Below are 16,775 nucleotides of genomic sequence, written 5' to 3'. Positions count from 1 at the left end.
CTGCCCAGAGACCACAGCCACTTCTAAGAGCCGCTTCAGACAGGTCTGGAGTGAGTTTCACTGGTAAATGGGGATAAAATGCCTGCACCCAGAAGAAGAGGGCTCAAAAGGGAGGTTTGTTAACTTAGACTCATTCTGACCCTGACCCGGGGCAATCTCAGGCTTTACTTTCCAAAGGAAACCTCAACCCTTGTCCCCAGGGTAGGGAAGCAGAGCCCCAGACCTGGTATAGTTCCTCCTTGGTCACGTAAGGCTTTCCCTCGGAGCTCAGGGCCCGGAAGGCGCTCTCGATCTCCTCGCTGGATTTGACGTTTTCCGTCTCCCGGCTGATCATGAAAGCCATGTATTCTTGCAGGGAGACGTGGCCGTCCCTGGGGAGGAGCGAGTGCGGTGAGCAAGGGGGGCACAGGAGGAACCGAAGACCGAGCTGCCTCCAGCACCATCCCTATAGCTCACCTGTTCGGATCCACAGTGTCTAGGATTGCCTCGAACTCGGGGTCTGGCTCCCCTTCCTCCACCATGGGCAGGTCATAACCCAGGGAGCGCAGGCAGGACTTGAACTCCTGGTGGTTCAGCCGGCCCGACTTGTCTTTGTCAAAGTGTCTGTAGTACAAATGGAGGACTGCTCAGCACCCACGCCCCGGTGCTGAGCCCGCCTGCCCGGCAGGGGAGGCCATACTCACTTAAACATCATGCTGAATTCTTTGAGGGCCTCCTCAGTCACTCCTGTTGTGTTCCTAAAAGAACAGAATGGAGTTAAGGACCGGGCCTTCCACCCCATTCGGTAGGTGGCGCGTTCTGCTCCATCCCCATAAAATGGTGGGCGGGGGACCTGCGGTCAGGTAGCTGAGACCCCCGCCTCCTCCCTTGCTGCCAGGCCTGGCTCAGGTACCTGGCCTGGATCTGCTGCTCCAGGTTGTGCTGCATGCGCATGCCCAGCTGGTCGAGCTGGTCCCACTGCTGGGCCAGGCCCACGGTGCTGTGCTCCGTGTACTTGTTGTCCAGGATCAGGGCCTCCTCCATGGCTGCCCCCAGGTCCTCAATCTTCTTGAGCTGGCTTCTCATGGCTCGAATCTCCTGGTGCTTGCGCTAGAGAGGGGGAGGCAAAGGTGCAGGGGACAGGGGCTCTCAGCTTGGCGTCCAGGCCCAGGGGCCTGCTCAGCAGCCCTCCTGGCCTGACGCCCACAGGGCCGTGCGGAATGGCAACGGCAGGATGGTGTGAAGTGAAATCCAACGGCCTCCATTAAGGGAAGGACTTCAGTGTCGGTCACAAGCCAAGAAAACTATACACTGAGAACCAAAGGACTCTTTCAAGTAAGACACCCGGCGGCAACCCTCAAAGACAAATGACGGGGCTCGGGGCTGCTTTCTGCTGAGAGAACAAGGGCACCTAACCAGCCTAGCTTCATGCCTGACTTGGAACCACATGGGCCTACTGGAGAAGGCTGCATAGAGGGTCTGAGCCTGGCCAGGAGCCGCAGGGGCACTTACTTTGGTAGCTTCCAGCTGGGATTCCAGGGTCCCCGATTCTTCCACCATGCAGGACCTAAACACAGAAGCACAGTGAAGCAGGAGGACCTGAATGGGAGCTTGAATTAACTATCCCCAGTTAACAGTACCTGCTATCTTGATTTTTTTCTTTTGGAATTTCTTTTAAGAACACGAAACGTGCTACTGGCAATCTTTTTCTAAGTGGCCCTGGGAGCCATGGAGGGCAGGTAGTATTTCTTCTGTTTCAGAGACTGCCAGCTGGTGCCCCAAGGTGTTGAGTCACCTGCCCAGGGCCAGCTGGTGGGCCAGGGCTAAGCCCCACCCATCCTGCTCCCAGGCTAGGACCCTTTCTCATGTGGCTCCTCAGGCCCAGCCAGGCTGTGACATGGGACCTGACCCAAGCTAGGCCCTCAAGGGGCACCTTAGGAACTGCGTCGAAATCCCCTCAGGAGATGACAGAGGGGCTGCAGGCCTGACAGCCTCTGCAGTCACTGGGGAGAAAGCCACTCTGTGCGACCCTGCCTCCTGCTACCCAGGAGACCTTCAGGAGGAGGAGGCTGACGAAAGGAGAGCCACCCCCTAGAAATCCCTGGGGCCTCTTGCAGGTTCCTGAGGAGGGGAGCCACATTCTAGGTGTGACAGCAGTGGAGGAGATGCAGAGGACCCCTCAGACACGAAGGCGGGGTGCTAAGAGATCATGACCAGATACGGGTTTTGAAAGGGATTCTAATTCTGCCCAAAGGGGAGAGGTGGCTGTGATCAGGCTCCATGACACAGGGCCAGAGGCTTCCAGGGCCAAGTTCTGAACAGCAGGGAGCAGGGAGCCTCCATCTATCTGACATTACAGTGTGAGGTCACAGAAGGCCATCAGAGAACGAAGACAAGTTAGGGTTACGTGCGGGGACGAATCACACTGTGCGCATGTCCTTGGGGGGATTTTAGCCCGGCCTCCCCGGCACCCACGTGTGCCCCAACCTACCCTTTCAACACCCAGCGAGCCAGGCTTAGCTCTGAAAGTTCCCCAAGTTCCTAGTGTTCGAGCAAGGCAAGGCACCAGGCTTCCTCCTACCCCAGCAGGTCAGACTCACAGTCACGCCATGTCCCCCAGAGAAAAGCAACACCCCCAGGACCCAGGGGCAGGAGGCTGGGTGCCGGTGCAGTGGGAGGAGGACAGACCCCTCCTTCCCAAGCGGCCGAGGGCGGTGGGTTAGTCAGAAAGCGGAGCCGCCTGGGGAAGTCAAGAGTGCATTGGTAAAACCACAGTGAGGTAAGAAGAGAAATAAGAGGAGAAAAACCTTCCAGACAGATCATCCCCAACTTCATACTGATAGACACGAATGACCCGACGATACGCTATGCTAGTCAAAGAAAAGAAACCAAATGAATACACCGAAGGCACGGGCAGGCAAGAGCAGACCGAGACAGACACGCGCCACAAGGCCCAAGCTGGCAGTGCACAGGCGGGGCAACCTGGCGCCCAGGCAGGGACCTGGTGGGGCTGCGCCGCCGGGGAGGACAGGCGGCCTCAGGGCAGCTCACACTGCGACCAAGCAAGACGGGACAGGGCTGGGGAGGAGCCATGTGGTAAGGGGAGCAACGGCACCCACGGAGACAAGACCAGATTGGCAGACACAGCCACAGGGCTGGGGAGGGGAGCGGATGTCAGGTGGCTAATCAACTCCAGCTAGAAGCTGCAACCCCTAAATCCTGACCCCCTCTGCCTCCAGCACGGGTAGCTGGGTCAGCTGGTACTGGACCTGTTTCTCCCATTACCATACTTACACACCCCAACTACCCGTCTGTAGACCCCCTGGAATGCTAGACTCAGCCACTGAGGTCCCCTCAACCCTGGCTTTACATGGGCCTGGGGGAGAATGCACAGGTGCTGGACCCAGGCAGAGGCTGAAGCCTCAAGGAGAGGCCCCTCCCAGTGCTGGGCGGGGCCACCCTGCTTCTCCCAGGGCTCCTCCCAAGCCCCGCCTCTCCACCTCCGGGAACCCAGGCACTTCTGCCTCCTCTGAAGGGGCAAATGATGCTACGCCCCTTCCCCTGGGAAAGCTGTGGTATGGGGCACTGGGGGAGGGGCCAGTGCACAGCTGGGAACTCACTGTACCAGCCGAAGCTCCTACTTCGTGACCATGACCCCCTAGGAGCTAAATCTGGTCCCACCGGACACAAGGGGAAAAGAGGCAGAAAAGAAGTCCAGTAAAATCCCAACGGCTGAACAAGCACTGGGATTCTCAGAGGCTTTGGACTCCAGCTCTGGCCCTCTGGCTTGGTCACATTCCCTCCCTGAGAGGGCCCTTGGAATCTGAACAGGAAGGTGGGAGTGGCTCCCCTCCCCAGACCGCAAGCTGTCAAGGACAGTGGGCTGTGAGGCAAGGCACGCACTCCTTGGAGGGGGACGGGGACAGAGGTGGGGCGAGGGCGGGACAGGGGAAGTGCAGCCCGCCTTGGGCAGCAAGGCCCATCCTGGGATCCTCTGCAAGCCAGGCCACGGGGGGACAGAGGGCAGGGGACAAGCACAGGAGACACAACCACACCACGAGCCCGGAGAAATAAGAAGACAATATTAACCCATCGAGGAGATACGTTCTGTGCAGATGGGATCCAAGCAGCCGCAAGACAAGGTGGTGTCCAGATAGCAGCAATCGGGAGGTGGGGGACAGAGAGAGACACAGGAAAGAAAAGAAAAACAAAAGCAAGAACATCAGTACCTACACTGCACATGACCCTGTATCGTGAGTCCCTGATGTGCTGCTTAGGACCGACTGCCCACCACGCACAGTCCCACCCGACCCAGGACACCCCACAACTCGACCTTTGGGAACTCCGCCCGCCCCTCTGGCTGGAGCCGGCCCAGCATACGCCCCTAACCCTTCCTTCCTCCCTCCCTCCGTCCCTCCCTCCCTCCCTTCCTTCCTGCCAGAGCGCCTCCACCTCCGGGGTTGCCCACAGCGTGCCCTCCCCTGGAGCGGGGGATGGGGACGGGGAGCAGGGGCGACGGCACCTGGTCTCCTGGATCCACTGGTGGAATGCGTTGGCGTGCTGGGCGAACTCCTGCCGCAGCTTGTCGTTCTCCTCCTGCCGGCGCTGCTCCTTCTGCAGCTCCAGCTCCCGCTCCTAGGCCCAAGCGGAGGGGACGCCGTGTCACCGGTGCCCTCCTTCCGGGACTAGCTCCGGGGAGGGGTGGGGTGCCCTCGAGACGGGCCAGAGGCCTCAGAATTTCAGTTTTCTGAAGCCGAGTATGACCAGAGACCATTGCGCTGGGAGGTAGGGAGGACTGGAAGTTGACCTCAACCCAAAGAGGGAAGCTGGCGGACATCTAGGGAGCTCAGAACCCTCGGTTCCCTGGCTCCTCGGAAACCACCCCCCGCCGCCCCCACGAACTCCAGCAAGAGGTGAGGGGAAGGCACTGACGGTCGGCCTCGCATGGGCTGCTGGCCAGCACCTGCTCCGGCTTCTGGAAGTGAGACCGACCCGCCAGCCCCCACAAGCCCCCGAGCTCGGGCTGACGGCTCTGGGCGGGGCGGCAGCGGCACCTTGATGATCTTCTGCAGGTTCCTCCACGTCTCCTCCAGGGCCTCCATGGTGAACCACGTGTAGGGGTTGGAGGCCACGCGGAAGCTCTTGATCTGGCGGTCCAGCTCGGCCAGCTGGCTGAAGTCGGCCTGCGCAGAGCTGAGGGATGAGCGGAAGGCGTCGTGGGCCTCCCGCAAGGCTCTGATCTCCTCCAGGGAGTTGCAGCGCACGGGGTCGGTCAGATCCTCCTCGGCGTTTTCAAACCAGCTGTTGAAGGCAGATGCCTTTTTGGCGAAGGTCAGGAAGAGGTCTTCCACCTGGGAGCAGAGCAGCCCAGCTCAGCACGGCCTCGAGGCTGCACGCGCCACGCTGGGGCCGGAGGCTGGGAAAGGCAGGTGTGCTTCTGGGCCGTCCGGGTGGAGCCGGTGCCCCCGCTTCTCCAAAGGCCTCCGACTTCCTCCCCTCACTGCACGTGAATGAGCAGCAGCCGCGGAGGCAAAGGTCCCCTTCTGCTAGGTTCAAGCCGACCCCAGGCCGCACGCAGAACGTCTGTGCGGCCGGCGGGCTTGCCCTGCGCGCCGGGCCGGCTGGGCTCCGCAGGGGCCCCGCAGCTTACCTTGCGGAAGTGACCCTGCGCCTCCAGCAGCTTCTTCTTCCGGGTGGCCGAGTTGGCCAGAAGCTGGCTCCATCTCTTCATAAGGGAGGCGTGCCGGGCCTCGATGGCCTTTGACTGAATGTGCTTGGCGGCCAGCAGCTGATCTTTGAGGGCAGTGATGTTGGCGATGCCCTCTTGCTGGAAGGCCTGCAGGCCGGCGTCAAAGGTTTCCTGGAACGAGGAGCTAACGGTAAGCCAATCTGTAGGGTTGGCAGGGACGCTGGAACCCGCCCTTTCTGGGGGCCTCAGCGCAACGGCACCAGAGCCTGTCTGGCCAGCCGCCCAAGCCAGACTGTCGGCCCAGAGTCCCCACCTTCTCCTGACAGCCTCCTGCCCCACAGGCAGATTGAGGTGTGGGGCTCCCTCTACGTGCCCCGCTCGCCCCACTACCCCCGCCCGGAACGCGCGCCTGCCTCCCCACCTGACTGCCTGCAGTTTACCCTTGGTGACCCAGCTGAGCCGCTCCCCTCTGGGAAGACCTTCCCCATCAGCCCTGGCTTTCTGGCACCCGAGTCAGACACCGCTGGGGTGTTAAGTCCACAGCACACCCTGCCGTCGGGCCGGAGCACGGATGCCTGGTCTGGAAGCTCCCCGAGGACCAGAACCGCACCCTGCTCACTGCTGAGCCCCAGGGGGTTTCTCAGCGAGAGCTGCAGAGCACCAGCCGCCTGCAAGGACGCGCTATCTGCACACATTTCGGTCGGGCAACAAACGGGCCAAGACTGACCTGTTTGGTAAGGAGGGTCTGCACGGAAGACAGGTCGCGGCCATAATCGTCCGTCTTCAGGCTGTTCTCCTTCTCACCTGAGAAACCAAAAACGAGAAATAGGCCAGCCTTCTTGGTACAGTGAGGTGAATTAAGAAAACTGAGGCCCGCTGTCACCCTGTGGATGTTTAAATCCCAGTAACGCTAACAGCGGTCTCTGACCCCATGTCAGCCGGTTCCCACCTGCCTGCAGCCAGGCCCGTTCTCTAGCCGGGCCGGGACGAGGTCCTTCCAGCTCATCCTGGATTGTGGTTCAATTGTCGCTTAAGTGACAGCAACCACCAGGGTCACACAGGTCCCAGAGTCTGGTCCCCTCTCGCCCAGGAGCCGGACTGCACCCTGGGCCCGGGCAGCTAGGGGACAGCACAGCTGTGTGTCCGCTGCCATGCCATTTTGTTTGTGCTGTGATGCCTGTCACTCCCTCCTGGGCTAAGGGTTTTTGCTTTATTAACCCTTGTGCTGACCCACGGCCCCCGCCCTAGGCCTCAGGACACGGTGTCTCCTCAGACACCCCTGCAATAGATCCGTTTCTTCTCTGGAGAAGAAAACCAACTGCTGAGGAAACAGATGAGCTACGGCCCTGCAACAATCCTCCTGGCCGGGGAGGACGAGAAACTTGGGGCCAGGCTGGATGGGCCAGCGCTCACTCACCGATCCAGGACTCCACCACGTCAGCCTTCCAGTTGAACTGAAGGAAGGCCGAGTTCTCATCAAGCTTTGCCTTCCTCTGGGCAGCGGCTTTCTCCAAGTCTGACACCTTCCCGTTCAAGCCCTTCATCTTTGAAGAGATGTTCTCCTCATGGTGATTGTTCTAGGCCACGGAGAGAAGGCAGAGCCTGGTCGGCCTCACCCCCGGCCGCAGCCACCACACCCGTACCCTCCCTGCCCGCGAAGGCCCTCCGGGCCGGTGAGGCGGGCCGTGCGCCCCGCTGCCCTCCTCCGGGGGGAGGTACGGCAGGGCAGGCTTCTCCACGGGCAACACGGAGTAAAAGCCTTGAAAGGGGAATGCTGGCAATTCCACTCACAGGAAGGAGTTCTGAAGAAACACTGAGGAACGTGCCGAAATGTCACAATGATGTATTTGTTAGTTTGGTTTTTTTTTTTAAGTAAGGCTTCACACACCCAGTGCAAAGCCTGAACTCGTGACCTTGAGATCAAGACCTAAGCTGAGACCAAGGGTTGAATGCTCAACCGACTGAGCCACCCCCTAACGAGGGAACCCCTCATTAGCATTCTTGATAGCAAAAATGGAGAAAAAGCACAGATACTTCCAACTTACTACACATCCAAAAAAACGGCTACTACACACATGCAACAAAAACAACGTTCAGAGGGGCGCCCGGGGGGCCCCGTCGGTTCAGCATGGGACTCCAGCTCGGGTCATGATCTCACAGTTCATGAGATCAAGTCCCGCGTCGGGCTCTGTGCTGACGGCTCGGAGCCTGGAGCCTGCTTCGGGTTCTGTGTCTTCCTCTCTCTCTGCCCCTCCCTTGCCTGCACACTCTCTCTCTTTCTCTCTTAAAAATTAATATTAAAAAACAAATAAAAAAACCCAACAGTTCAGAAAAAGCGGACACTGACAATTCTTGGGCCCCAAACACTCAGATTCAGTCTTGGATAAACTGCATTTGAAACCATACACAAGTCAGCATAAAACGTAGAGAGAAACTCAGGGAGGAAACAAAGACTGTTGCTGACAGCGAAGCACCGGGCTCCGCTGGAAGGCTGCAGAATATTCGCAGTCACGGCCCAGGCCACAAGAACAGAGAACACGCAGCAGGGCTGCGTGCGCGTGGAGGTCGTCTGCAGGTCTCATCTCTGTTCATACGAGGTATGTTTCTGAAATCAGCTTTCCTGTTAGTTTACTGGCTCATAAGCGCAAGGGAGAAAAGCTCTGCAGCAAGCTCGGACTTGAACACGCTGCTACCTCCTACGGACCGGATCCCTAGTCTCAACCCCAGGCTTGGAGCAAATCCCGTGACGAGAAATCTTATCTACTTGTTGCGTTTGCAACAGGAAGCTACAGCTGTTAAAAGGTACTGAACATCTGTCACCGCACCGAAGTGATCGCGTCACCAAGTCGCGACCAATGGCAGCACCGCGCCTAGTCTGGAGCACCAATACGCAAGTGACCTGCCTTCACTGCTGGTGAGAAAGCCCAAGACCCCTCCCGTCTGCCCTCCCTCAAGGGCTGCCGGGCCGAAATAAACCTCGTGATTTTAACACATTTGTTTCTAAAACATCCTGGACGCAGCCAGGCTTCGCAGTGCGACGTACATCGACAGAACTGGACCTATCCTATCCGGGGGAGGCTGTACGTGTGGAGGAGTCAGGGAGGTGAGGCATGCAGACCTCGCTGGTGATCGATCCTTCTGGTGGCTTTATTTTTCTTGCATTTTCTAGTACTTCTGTGAAGAGCTTGTACCTCCCAAGAAAAACTAAGAGAGCCGCTACGTGGGAATGCCAATGTCGCAGAAAGACCATCAGGGATGCTTCTCTGCTTAACAAAGGCAGGGAATGTAAGTGCTGTAGAGTAACTTTACCAACTGGCTTCGGAAAGGGGGAGAACACCCGACCAATCATATAACCCTTCTCTTCTTTATGGAATACGGGAATGGAATTGCTACCAGTCTCTATGCAAAAACCTTTCTTCGGGAATATTCCAGCAGATGGACTTTGTGCGGGCATGCATCCCTCGTGTGGAAAATGAACATTTTACAGGCAGGCCAGGCTCACCTTCTTAACGAGGTCTTGTCCGTTACTGCAGACGTCATTCACACGGTCCTTGTGCACAGTGAAGTCTGTCTCAAAAGCTTCGTGTTTCTTTAGTAAGCCCTGGAGTGGAAGCAGAAAGGCCAGCTGCTGAGGGCCTGGCATGTGCCAGTACCGGGCAGGGGACACAGAGCACAGAGCTGTAAGCCACCTGACCTCACATGCGTCCCAGTCCAGCTGGAGGCTGAGGAAACAGGGACCGATGTTAACAGGTAATTATGAAGGTGGTAAAACCATGATGTGGCAAGTAACTGGCAGCGCAGGCCGAGCTTGAGAAGGGACGTCAGGGAAGGCCTTACTGAAGGGGTTAACTCCTGCTAATCAACCACTACAGCATCCCTCTTCCCCTTACAGGACCACACAGAAAGCACTAAACCCAACACAAGCTTAAGACACACCCAACCAAATGGGGACTCTCAGGCTAAGGTTTCCCCTGGGTTCAGCTCCTAAGCGACCTTCCAAGTCTCCCTCCCTCGGTACAAGTGAAGGGGCGGAGACAGGGCCTCTGCACGGGCCGGGACCGTGCAGAAGACAGACAAACCCTTTCCTCCGTCTAAACCACCCGAATAGGACGCCCCCTCTGAGAACGTGGCTCGGGGGCTACCCAGACTCTTGGGAACGCAAACTCTGTCTCCACGGCTGGTGGCCCAGATCCGGGAACTTCCGACCAGAACGTGTGGCTCCTCCCAGCAAGAGGGGAGGAGTTTATCCAGCCCGTGGCCCTGGCCTGCTTGCCACCATGTGGCGTGGATGGTGTCATGTGATGCCTGGGGCTAAGCCTCGAAGCTTCCACCTCTGCCACTTTGAATGCTGCCTATGGCAGCTGGACAAGGCAGCCGGAGGGAGGCGAAAGGAAGGGAACAGAGATGTGCCAGCCGCCAGGGACACTGTCGTGGTTCCTTGGCCCACAGCCCCCGCCTTGGGGCTGTGTGAGGGGCTCCACTCGAAAGTGGTACAACCACGGATAACAAGCCGCTGCTGCCTGTATGACTGTGACACGGCCACAGCCACCCGTGTGCTCAGGGTGTGGGCTCGTGTGTCCCCTGAAAACAAGGGCGTCCTAATCCCTGGCACCTATGAACGTGGAACTGAGGTCTCTGCAGATGCAGGTATAACCAAGTTCACATGAGGTCACTGGGGCGGGACCTAATCTAGCAGGATTTGTGTCATTGAAGAGGGAAATTTGGGCACAGACACAGCCGGAGAGAAAGCCATGGGAAGACAGACACAGAAGGAAGAGCCACATAGAACAAGCAGATTGCAATTCTACTGCCACGAGCCAGCCAGGAATGCCAGGGAGAAGCTAGAAGAGGCAGGAATGGGCCTCCCCTAAAAGTTTCAGAGAATGAGGTTCTGATGCACCTTGATTTCAGCCTTCCAGCCTCCAGAACCACAGGCCCATAGATTCCTGCTGCTGTACGCCCCAAGCTGAGGGCCCCAGGGGACCAATGGGCACCAATAACCCGTGGAAACGGGGCCCCCTGAGCGACCATGGGGCTCTGGTCACCAGGGCTGGCGGCCAGGGCAAATTTGGCCAGAGGGGCGGGGTCTCTCGCATGAGGTGGGAGGACTGAAACCAACCAGCGAGACCGTGACTGCTGGCCGAGCGCTCTCCCGGCGTGAACACAGCCACTGAACAAAGCAGCAGGCGCCAGCTTCTCTGACCTGGATCGCAGCAAGAGTGTCTCCGTAATCCTCACTGGCTACCAGGGTCATTTTCTCATTGATCCAGGCTTCTTCCTCCTCCACGTTGGCTACAAACTGCTGATACTCCAAGGACTCCTCCAGCCGCTGGCCTCTGATTACAGGAAATGGAAAACAATCAGCCATTGCCACTAACTTCAATTCTGATAGCTAACATCTGCTTACAAATAGTCACACGTGCAGGACATAAATGGTTCCGTCAGGCCCTCTGCGTAACATGCAGCAGAGATAGTGTTGTTCAAACGTGAAATTTGGGAACCACGTGCTGGGTTCAGATCCACATCGTGGGACGAGCTGAGCATGGGCCTGTCGGAAGGGGCTCTGAATGAGCCAGCTGTGGTACTTGCACACCCAAGAAAAAGGTCCAGGCGGTGGCAGGAGGGCCCAGAAGCTCTGAGCCCGGCCTTGCACGCTGCACCCACATGCGGGACACGCGCGCCTTCCTCTGGCCGCTGACCTGGCTGCCGCCAGCTGCTTCAGCTCCTTCCAGTGCTCCACGAACTGGGCCAGACGCTGCTGAATCTCCTCCTTCCCGATGGTGTTGTCATCAGACAGCTTCTTCCCAGTGTCCAGGACACCCTGAAGGGCGAGAAGGATTAGATCAACAGCTATCATCTGCTTCTAGACGCATCCAGGAAAAACCTCAGCATCGCATCCGCAACTTTCTTCCAGGTTTGGAACGAGGGGTCATAAACACCGTAGGCCTCAGTGAAATGAACGAGAGCAAAAGATTTCTCTGCACATCCCCAGGGCCCATGTAGTCCCCGCCACCGTCTCGGCCGGAAGAGGTCCCTCACCTGAATCGCAGGCTCGTGTGCAGCCAGTTCTGCCTCCAGCCGCTTGTGCTTCTTCCTCAGGTTCTGGACGCCTGTTAGGTCCCGGCCGTAGTCCTCGGAGCTCACCAGCAGCTTCTTCTCCCTGGACACAAACAGGCACTCTGCACCTCCCTGTCTTCAGCTGGACAGGTCGGTCGCGAGCTGTGAACCTACATACGCTACGATGTCCTCTGCCTACATTTACCCCTCTCTCCACAAAAATCCTTGCCAGTGTCCTGGGAGACAAAAGCCTCTATTTCCCAAACGAGGAGTGTCCACGTATGTATCTAGGAGCACCTACCCGGTGTCGCCCTGTCAATCCTACTTCACCAAGTGTGCACACATCACACGTAGAAATATACATACAGATACGGATGGAATGTTTTAAGGAAGCGAGGAACAGGAGACAGGATTTTGTCCTTAAATAACGGTGTGTTTACATAAAGCTACAGCAACTTTGTGACAGGGTAGGAATGACAAACAAAATCCTTCCTTCAAGGACTGATCCTGCTGGGCGATCAGGCTGTCGTCTCCGGAGGGGCAGTGGCCAAGTTCCCCAGGGATCCCAGCGCAGCTGTGAGGTGCTGCCACCACCCAGAGGCCATCGATGACCCTGTCACAGCACACCTGGGTGCCAGGAGAGGCCCGGCACGTTCTGCCCCACTTCCCCGGAGAGGGTGAGACCTCGCGGCCAGGCGGTCCGGACACCCGCCCCGCCTGTGGCTCCCAGTGCCCGCCACCCGAGGCTCAGCGGGCGTCCCGGAGGACTCAGAATGGGAAGCCCCAGGGACACGTACTTGATCCAGGACTCCTCATCATCCATGTCCCGGAAGAACTGGTGCAGGCGATGGGATTCATTCAGCTTCGCTCGCCGGGAGGCCGCCATGCTCTTGATCTTCTGGAAACGACCGTTGATGGTGTCCCGCTTGTCCTTCACTTGGGACGTGTCGAAGGCGCTGCTGGTCATCAGGCTGTCTGCTTGGCTGTTCAGGTCCTTCAGGCGATCCTGGGGCAGGGGACACAGCAGGAGGGGTGAGAAACCTGGGTTTCCCGTGACCATCTTCACAGGTTGTGCAGTACCGACGATGCCAAAGTGCAACACGTGGGGCCCTGGGGCTCTAAGGGATCAAAACTACTTTTCTAATGACACAAAGACATTTATGCGCCCCTTTCGCTGCGTGGATGTTTGCACCACGATACAACGGTGGGGGGGGGGGGCAGTGCAGACGCCTCGGCTCAAGGCCGTACCAGCAGGAATCCCATCCTTCCTGGGCACGCGCTTTCCCTTAGGGGCATCCTTGTAAAAGCAGAAGTTGTTAGTGTCATTAAATATCCATCTTGGAGTACAGGCCACTTTTAACGTCCTGTGTGACCAAATACTTCTGCCACGTACTCCGGCTCGAGGACCGTCCTGCAAAGGAGCACGTGTCGGGAGCCCAACTAGCTGCTCTTTCACAGGCTGTCATTTTCATGCAAAAGAACGATGACCAGCAAACCACGATCATCCAGACGTCGGTATCTGACAAATACTTGTCGAGGACAAAGCAAACACTGTCACTTTCGGGAAGACGGAGTTTGCTGTGACTGATAAACCCGAACTTTCATGTGAAAATGAGGATTCCAGTAGTTGCACGTTCACCTCCACAAGCTCGACAGCTGCTCGATCTGTGAAGATTTTCCCGTTGAGACTGGCTTTGATGTTAGCAGACGGCACATGTGATATCACATAAAAAAATGTGCCAGCGTTTAGAAGTCCTGCATAACTCAGAATGTTTTCCAAACGATTTTGTAACATCACACATGGGTAAAAAACAACAACAACAACAAAAGCAAAAACCAAAAAAAAAAAAAACCTTTCTAAGTCCAAGATGGACCCATGGATTTTAATATTAAATGGTATGAAACACTGATTGATAGAGTTTCAGAGTCCACTTTGCAACTCACCTTTACACAACTAGCATGTACGGAGTTTGGTGTTAGAGTATCTGTCATCACCTGGATTAAAACACCGTTCCCTTCCCTAACTCCCTGTGGGACGCTGTGTTTGCCCCGTGTCTGACACACTCCCATAAACTGAATTCAGAAGCAGCTACAAGAATCCAGCTGTACTCCATTAAGCCGGACATTAAAGAGATTTGCAAAAATAAGGCCAGTGCCCCTCTTCTGTTTTTTTGGTTTTGAAAAATATAATTATCATCCATAAAGCATGTTACTCATGTTAGGGGCGCCTGGGTGGCTCAGTCGGTTAAGCATCTGACTTCAGCTCAGGTCATGATCTCACAGTCTTGTGAGTTCGAGCCCCACGTCGGGCTCTGTGTTGACAGCTTGGAGCCTGGAGCCTGCTTCAGATTCTGTGTGTGTGTCTCTCTCTCTCTCTGACCCTCCCCTGTTCATGCTCTTTCTCTGTCTCAAAAATAAGTAAATATTAAAAAAAAATTTTTTTAAGAATGTTATTCGTGTTAATTTTTCCTGAGCTCATTATTACTTTAGGTAAATAAACTCGTTCTCAGTTTTATTCTTTTTCATTTTGAAATAATTACAGACACACAAGAAGCTGTAAAAGCAGTACAACTTCTCCACCTGATCTCAGCCAAAGGGCCGAGAAGTGATAAAGCAGTACAACTTCTGTCTGTCCCTCATCCAGCTTCTCCCCACGGTAGCAGCGACCACGGTGCGCTAGCAGAGCTGGGACGTGACCCTGGTGCCGTCCACGGGCCTTCGTCAGAGTTCGCCAACTTCGTAAGCGTCCACGCGTGTCTCTGGGAGTGCAAGTACCTTCCACGTAATTGGACCCTACGTGCAGATTCACGTAACCCAAAGCAAGAGACATTGTTCCGTGAGCACAAAGGAACTTCTCTGTCCCTTCCTCGTTTGCTGCACCCCACCCCTGTGCCTAACTCCTGGAGACTGCTGCTCTGTTCTCCATTTCTGATTTTGTCATTTTGAGGATGGCAAAAAGCCCTTGAGACTGTTTTTTTTGTTTTTTTTTTATGTAACTTTTAAAACGTGATTAATAACAACAAATATGGACAGACAAAACCCACATAAACTTCCCAGGACACCTTCAATCATAGTGCTGGGCGTAAAATGGCCCTGAGGCCACACGCTTGAGATTGAGGCTTCAGCTGCCAGACGTCACACTCCTTCCCCCAGTGTGCCAGTTCCAGCACAGCTGTGTCCCCGATAGGGTGCCACCGCCCCCTCTAGTCACCTCATGGGCAGATATGTCAGCCTCCAGCAGCTGGTGCTTCTTCAGCAAGTTGTTCACAGAGGCCAGGTCTTTGCCGTAATCCTCAGATGCCAGAAGGGCCTCCACCTGGGGGTGAAACACAAAAGTGGGGGCTACCGTGTGGTGCTCAGCACTATATGATGCGTTGAGTGTTCCGGAAAACCCAGGACGCCCGGCTGTTCGGCCACGTCTCTGGACAGCTGCAAATGTGTCAATCACAGGTTACTGCTGTTACAGCGACTCTGCTTGTACCGGCCCGTGCGGCCTGAGTCCTTCTCCCCCCGTCAATCAAATGCAGATTCGAGAGCCTAGGACTTGAAATACTACAGCTGTAGGGTCATGGAGCCTTCACCGAGGCACAGGGGCCAAGTGAACAGCAATCCCACCTCGAGGAACCTCCCCGAGGGAAGAACCGGCAGGAGGGACAAAGATTAATGTACAAAGGCGTTCAGTGCAGATGTCCCACCACAAAGCCGGGAACACCCGAGTGTCCAACAGCGTGGGAACGATAAAACCACGGCACAGCTGTGATGGACTCATGCAGTTATTCCAACGTTGAAGAAGACTTTGCAGTGACTTAGAAGAGCACGCCCAACACGTACTAACAAGAAACGACGTCGTGAGCTCAACTATATATAAAAATACAGCTACGCTAACGTTCACGGAAATACATACAGATGAGAGACAGATGTTACTAGCGGTCTCTAAAAATTTTGATTTCTTTACGCTTCCCTTACTTCCCGAATTTTCTACCAACTCTGGCCTCCTGACCTAACTGCTACTTTGGTTTCTATCCGGGCACAGACTCATCAGGGCTGCCAGCCACACAGGCCCCATCATCACTGTCTCTCTGCCTTCCCTACAGAGAGGAGTGAGCTACAGCCCAGTTCCCACCACACACAAGCTCTTCTTGTCGCCTTCATTCTCTCTGCTAATAAATCCCCTAAAACACACACCCCTTATCTGATAATGAAGATTTCTGTGAAAAGGGGCACCAGGGGAGCCCTGCCCTTTCACGGTCTGGGGCTTACTGACTGGCCCGTCATCCCAAACGACCAGAAATCCTCCAATGGTGGGAAGGAAAACCTGCCATTACCTCGGACAGCCAGAAGTCAAAGTCCTTGATTCCGGTGTTGAAGTTCTGCTGCTTGTTGGCCTCTTTCAGTTTCTGGCTCTTTTCAGCTGACTTCTGCACCAGGAACTGCCACTGGTCTGCTAAGGCCGCCAGACGGGCCTGGGGAAGAGAAAGGAGCCATGGGAGATGCTAAGCCACGGAGAGCAGCACCCTCTCCTAAAGCCGAGTGACTGGCAGAGAGGGCACCATTCTCCCAACGTTCCCCACCTGTAACGCGCACAACTCAGTTTACGCACTTAAGACTGTGTTTCAAAGTCATCGTCACACCCACCATACCTTGACAGCATCCTCGCTGCCAGCACAGGCCCCACGCTCGATGAGGGAGTTGCCCGTGTCGATGACACCGCGGATCCGGTCGGCGTTGGCGTGTAGCTCTGCCTCGAAGGCCTGGTGCTTCTGGTGCTTGCTCTGAAACACCAGAAAGACCGCCTTTCAAAACCAGGTCCTGCTCGGTCACTTCTTTTTCAGGGATGAGGGATTGTCAGGAAGAAGGGAAAGTGGTAGAAAGCTGAAAGAACTGGGGGCAAATGACGTCTTTTAGTGACGGCAGACACCAAATTTTGGACGTATTTTAGGGCTCAGTGTTGGGAGTTTGGCAGAAGGTCTGCACCAGGAGAAGAAATGAACCCGCTCAGGAGTAGGTGAATTGAGTCAGTTCTTAAACCAGCTGGACTGGCTATCTGGGA

The 16,775-nt window shown here is 56.1% G+C and overlaps 1 protein-coding gene across 12 annotated transcripts in view; it reads right to left on the bottom strand.

The window, feature by feature from the left end:
• The window catches only part of SPTAN1 (spectrin alpha, non-erythrocytic 1), a 61,835-nt gene that overhangs the window by 540 nt on the left and 44,520 nt on the right, over positions 1–16,775 (bottom strand). For 6 of the 12 annotated variants that reach the window (XM_043566078.1, XM_043566085.1, XM_043566075.1 and 3 more), the window contains 20 exons: positions 16,366–16,497; positions 16,051–16,188; positions 14,937–15,041; positions 12,523–12,731; positions 11,708–11,828; positions 11,368–11,489; positions 10,872–11,004; positions 9,171–9,269; positions 7,086–7,245; positions 6,396–6,472; positions 5,630–5,839; positions 5,034–5,330; positions 4,502–4,614; positions 4,069–4,086; positions 2,787–2,849; positions 1,492–1,546; positions 893–1,089; positions 684–737; positions 457–603; positions 224–371 (listed from right to left, as the gene is read on the bottom strand). In XM_043566078.1, the coding sequence (XP_043422013.1) occupies positions 224–371; positions 457–603; positions 684–737; positions 893–1,089; positions 1,492–1,546; positions 2,787–2,849; positions 4,069–4,086; positions 4,502–4,614; positions 5,034–5,330; positions 5,630–5,839; positions 6,396–6,472; positions 7,086–7,245; positions 9,171–9,269; positions 10,872–11,004; positions 11,368–11,489; positions 11,708–11,828; positions 12,523–12,731; positions 14,937–15,041; positions 16,051–16,188; positions 16,366–16,497 (2,598 nt within the window). The remainder of the gene's footprint in view (positions 1–223; positions 372–456; positions 604–683; positions 738–892; positions 1,090–1,491; positions 1,547–2,786; positions 2,850–4,068; positions 4,087–4,501; positions 4,615–5,033; positions 5,331–5,629; positions 5,840–6,395; positions 6,473–7,085; positions 7,246–9,170; positions 9,270–10,871; positions 11,005–11,367; positions 11,490–11,707; positions 11,829–12,522; positions 12,732–14,936; positions 15,042–16,050; positions 16,189–16,365; positions 16,498–16,775) is intronic. The other 6 variants (XM_043566080.1, XM_043566082.1, XM_043566086.1 and 3 more) reach the window with 2 other exon arrangements.

Source organism: Prionailurus bengalensis, chromosome D4 (genome assembly GCF_016509475.1).
Source record: "Prionailurus bengalensis isolate Pbe53 chromosome D4, Fcat_Pben_1.1_paternal_pri, whole genome shotgun sequence".
In the NCBI taxonomy this organism is placed as follows: domain Eukaryota; kingdom Metazoa; phylum Chordata; class Mammalia; order Carnivora; family Felidae; genus Prionailurus; species Prionailurus bengalensis.
The sequence above is the reverse complement of the archived record's forward strand: the minus strand, read 5'-3'. Positions and strand labels throughout refer to the sequence as shown.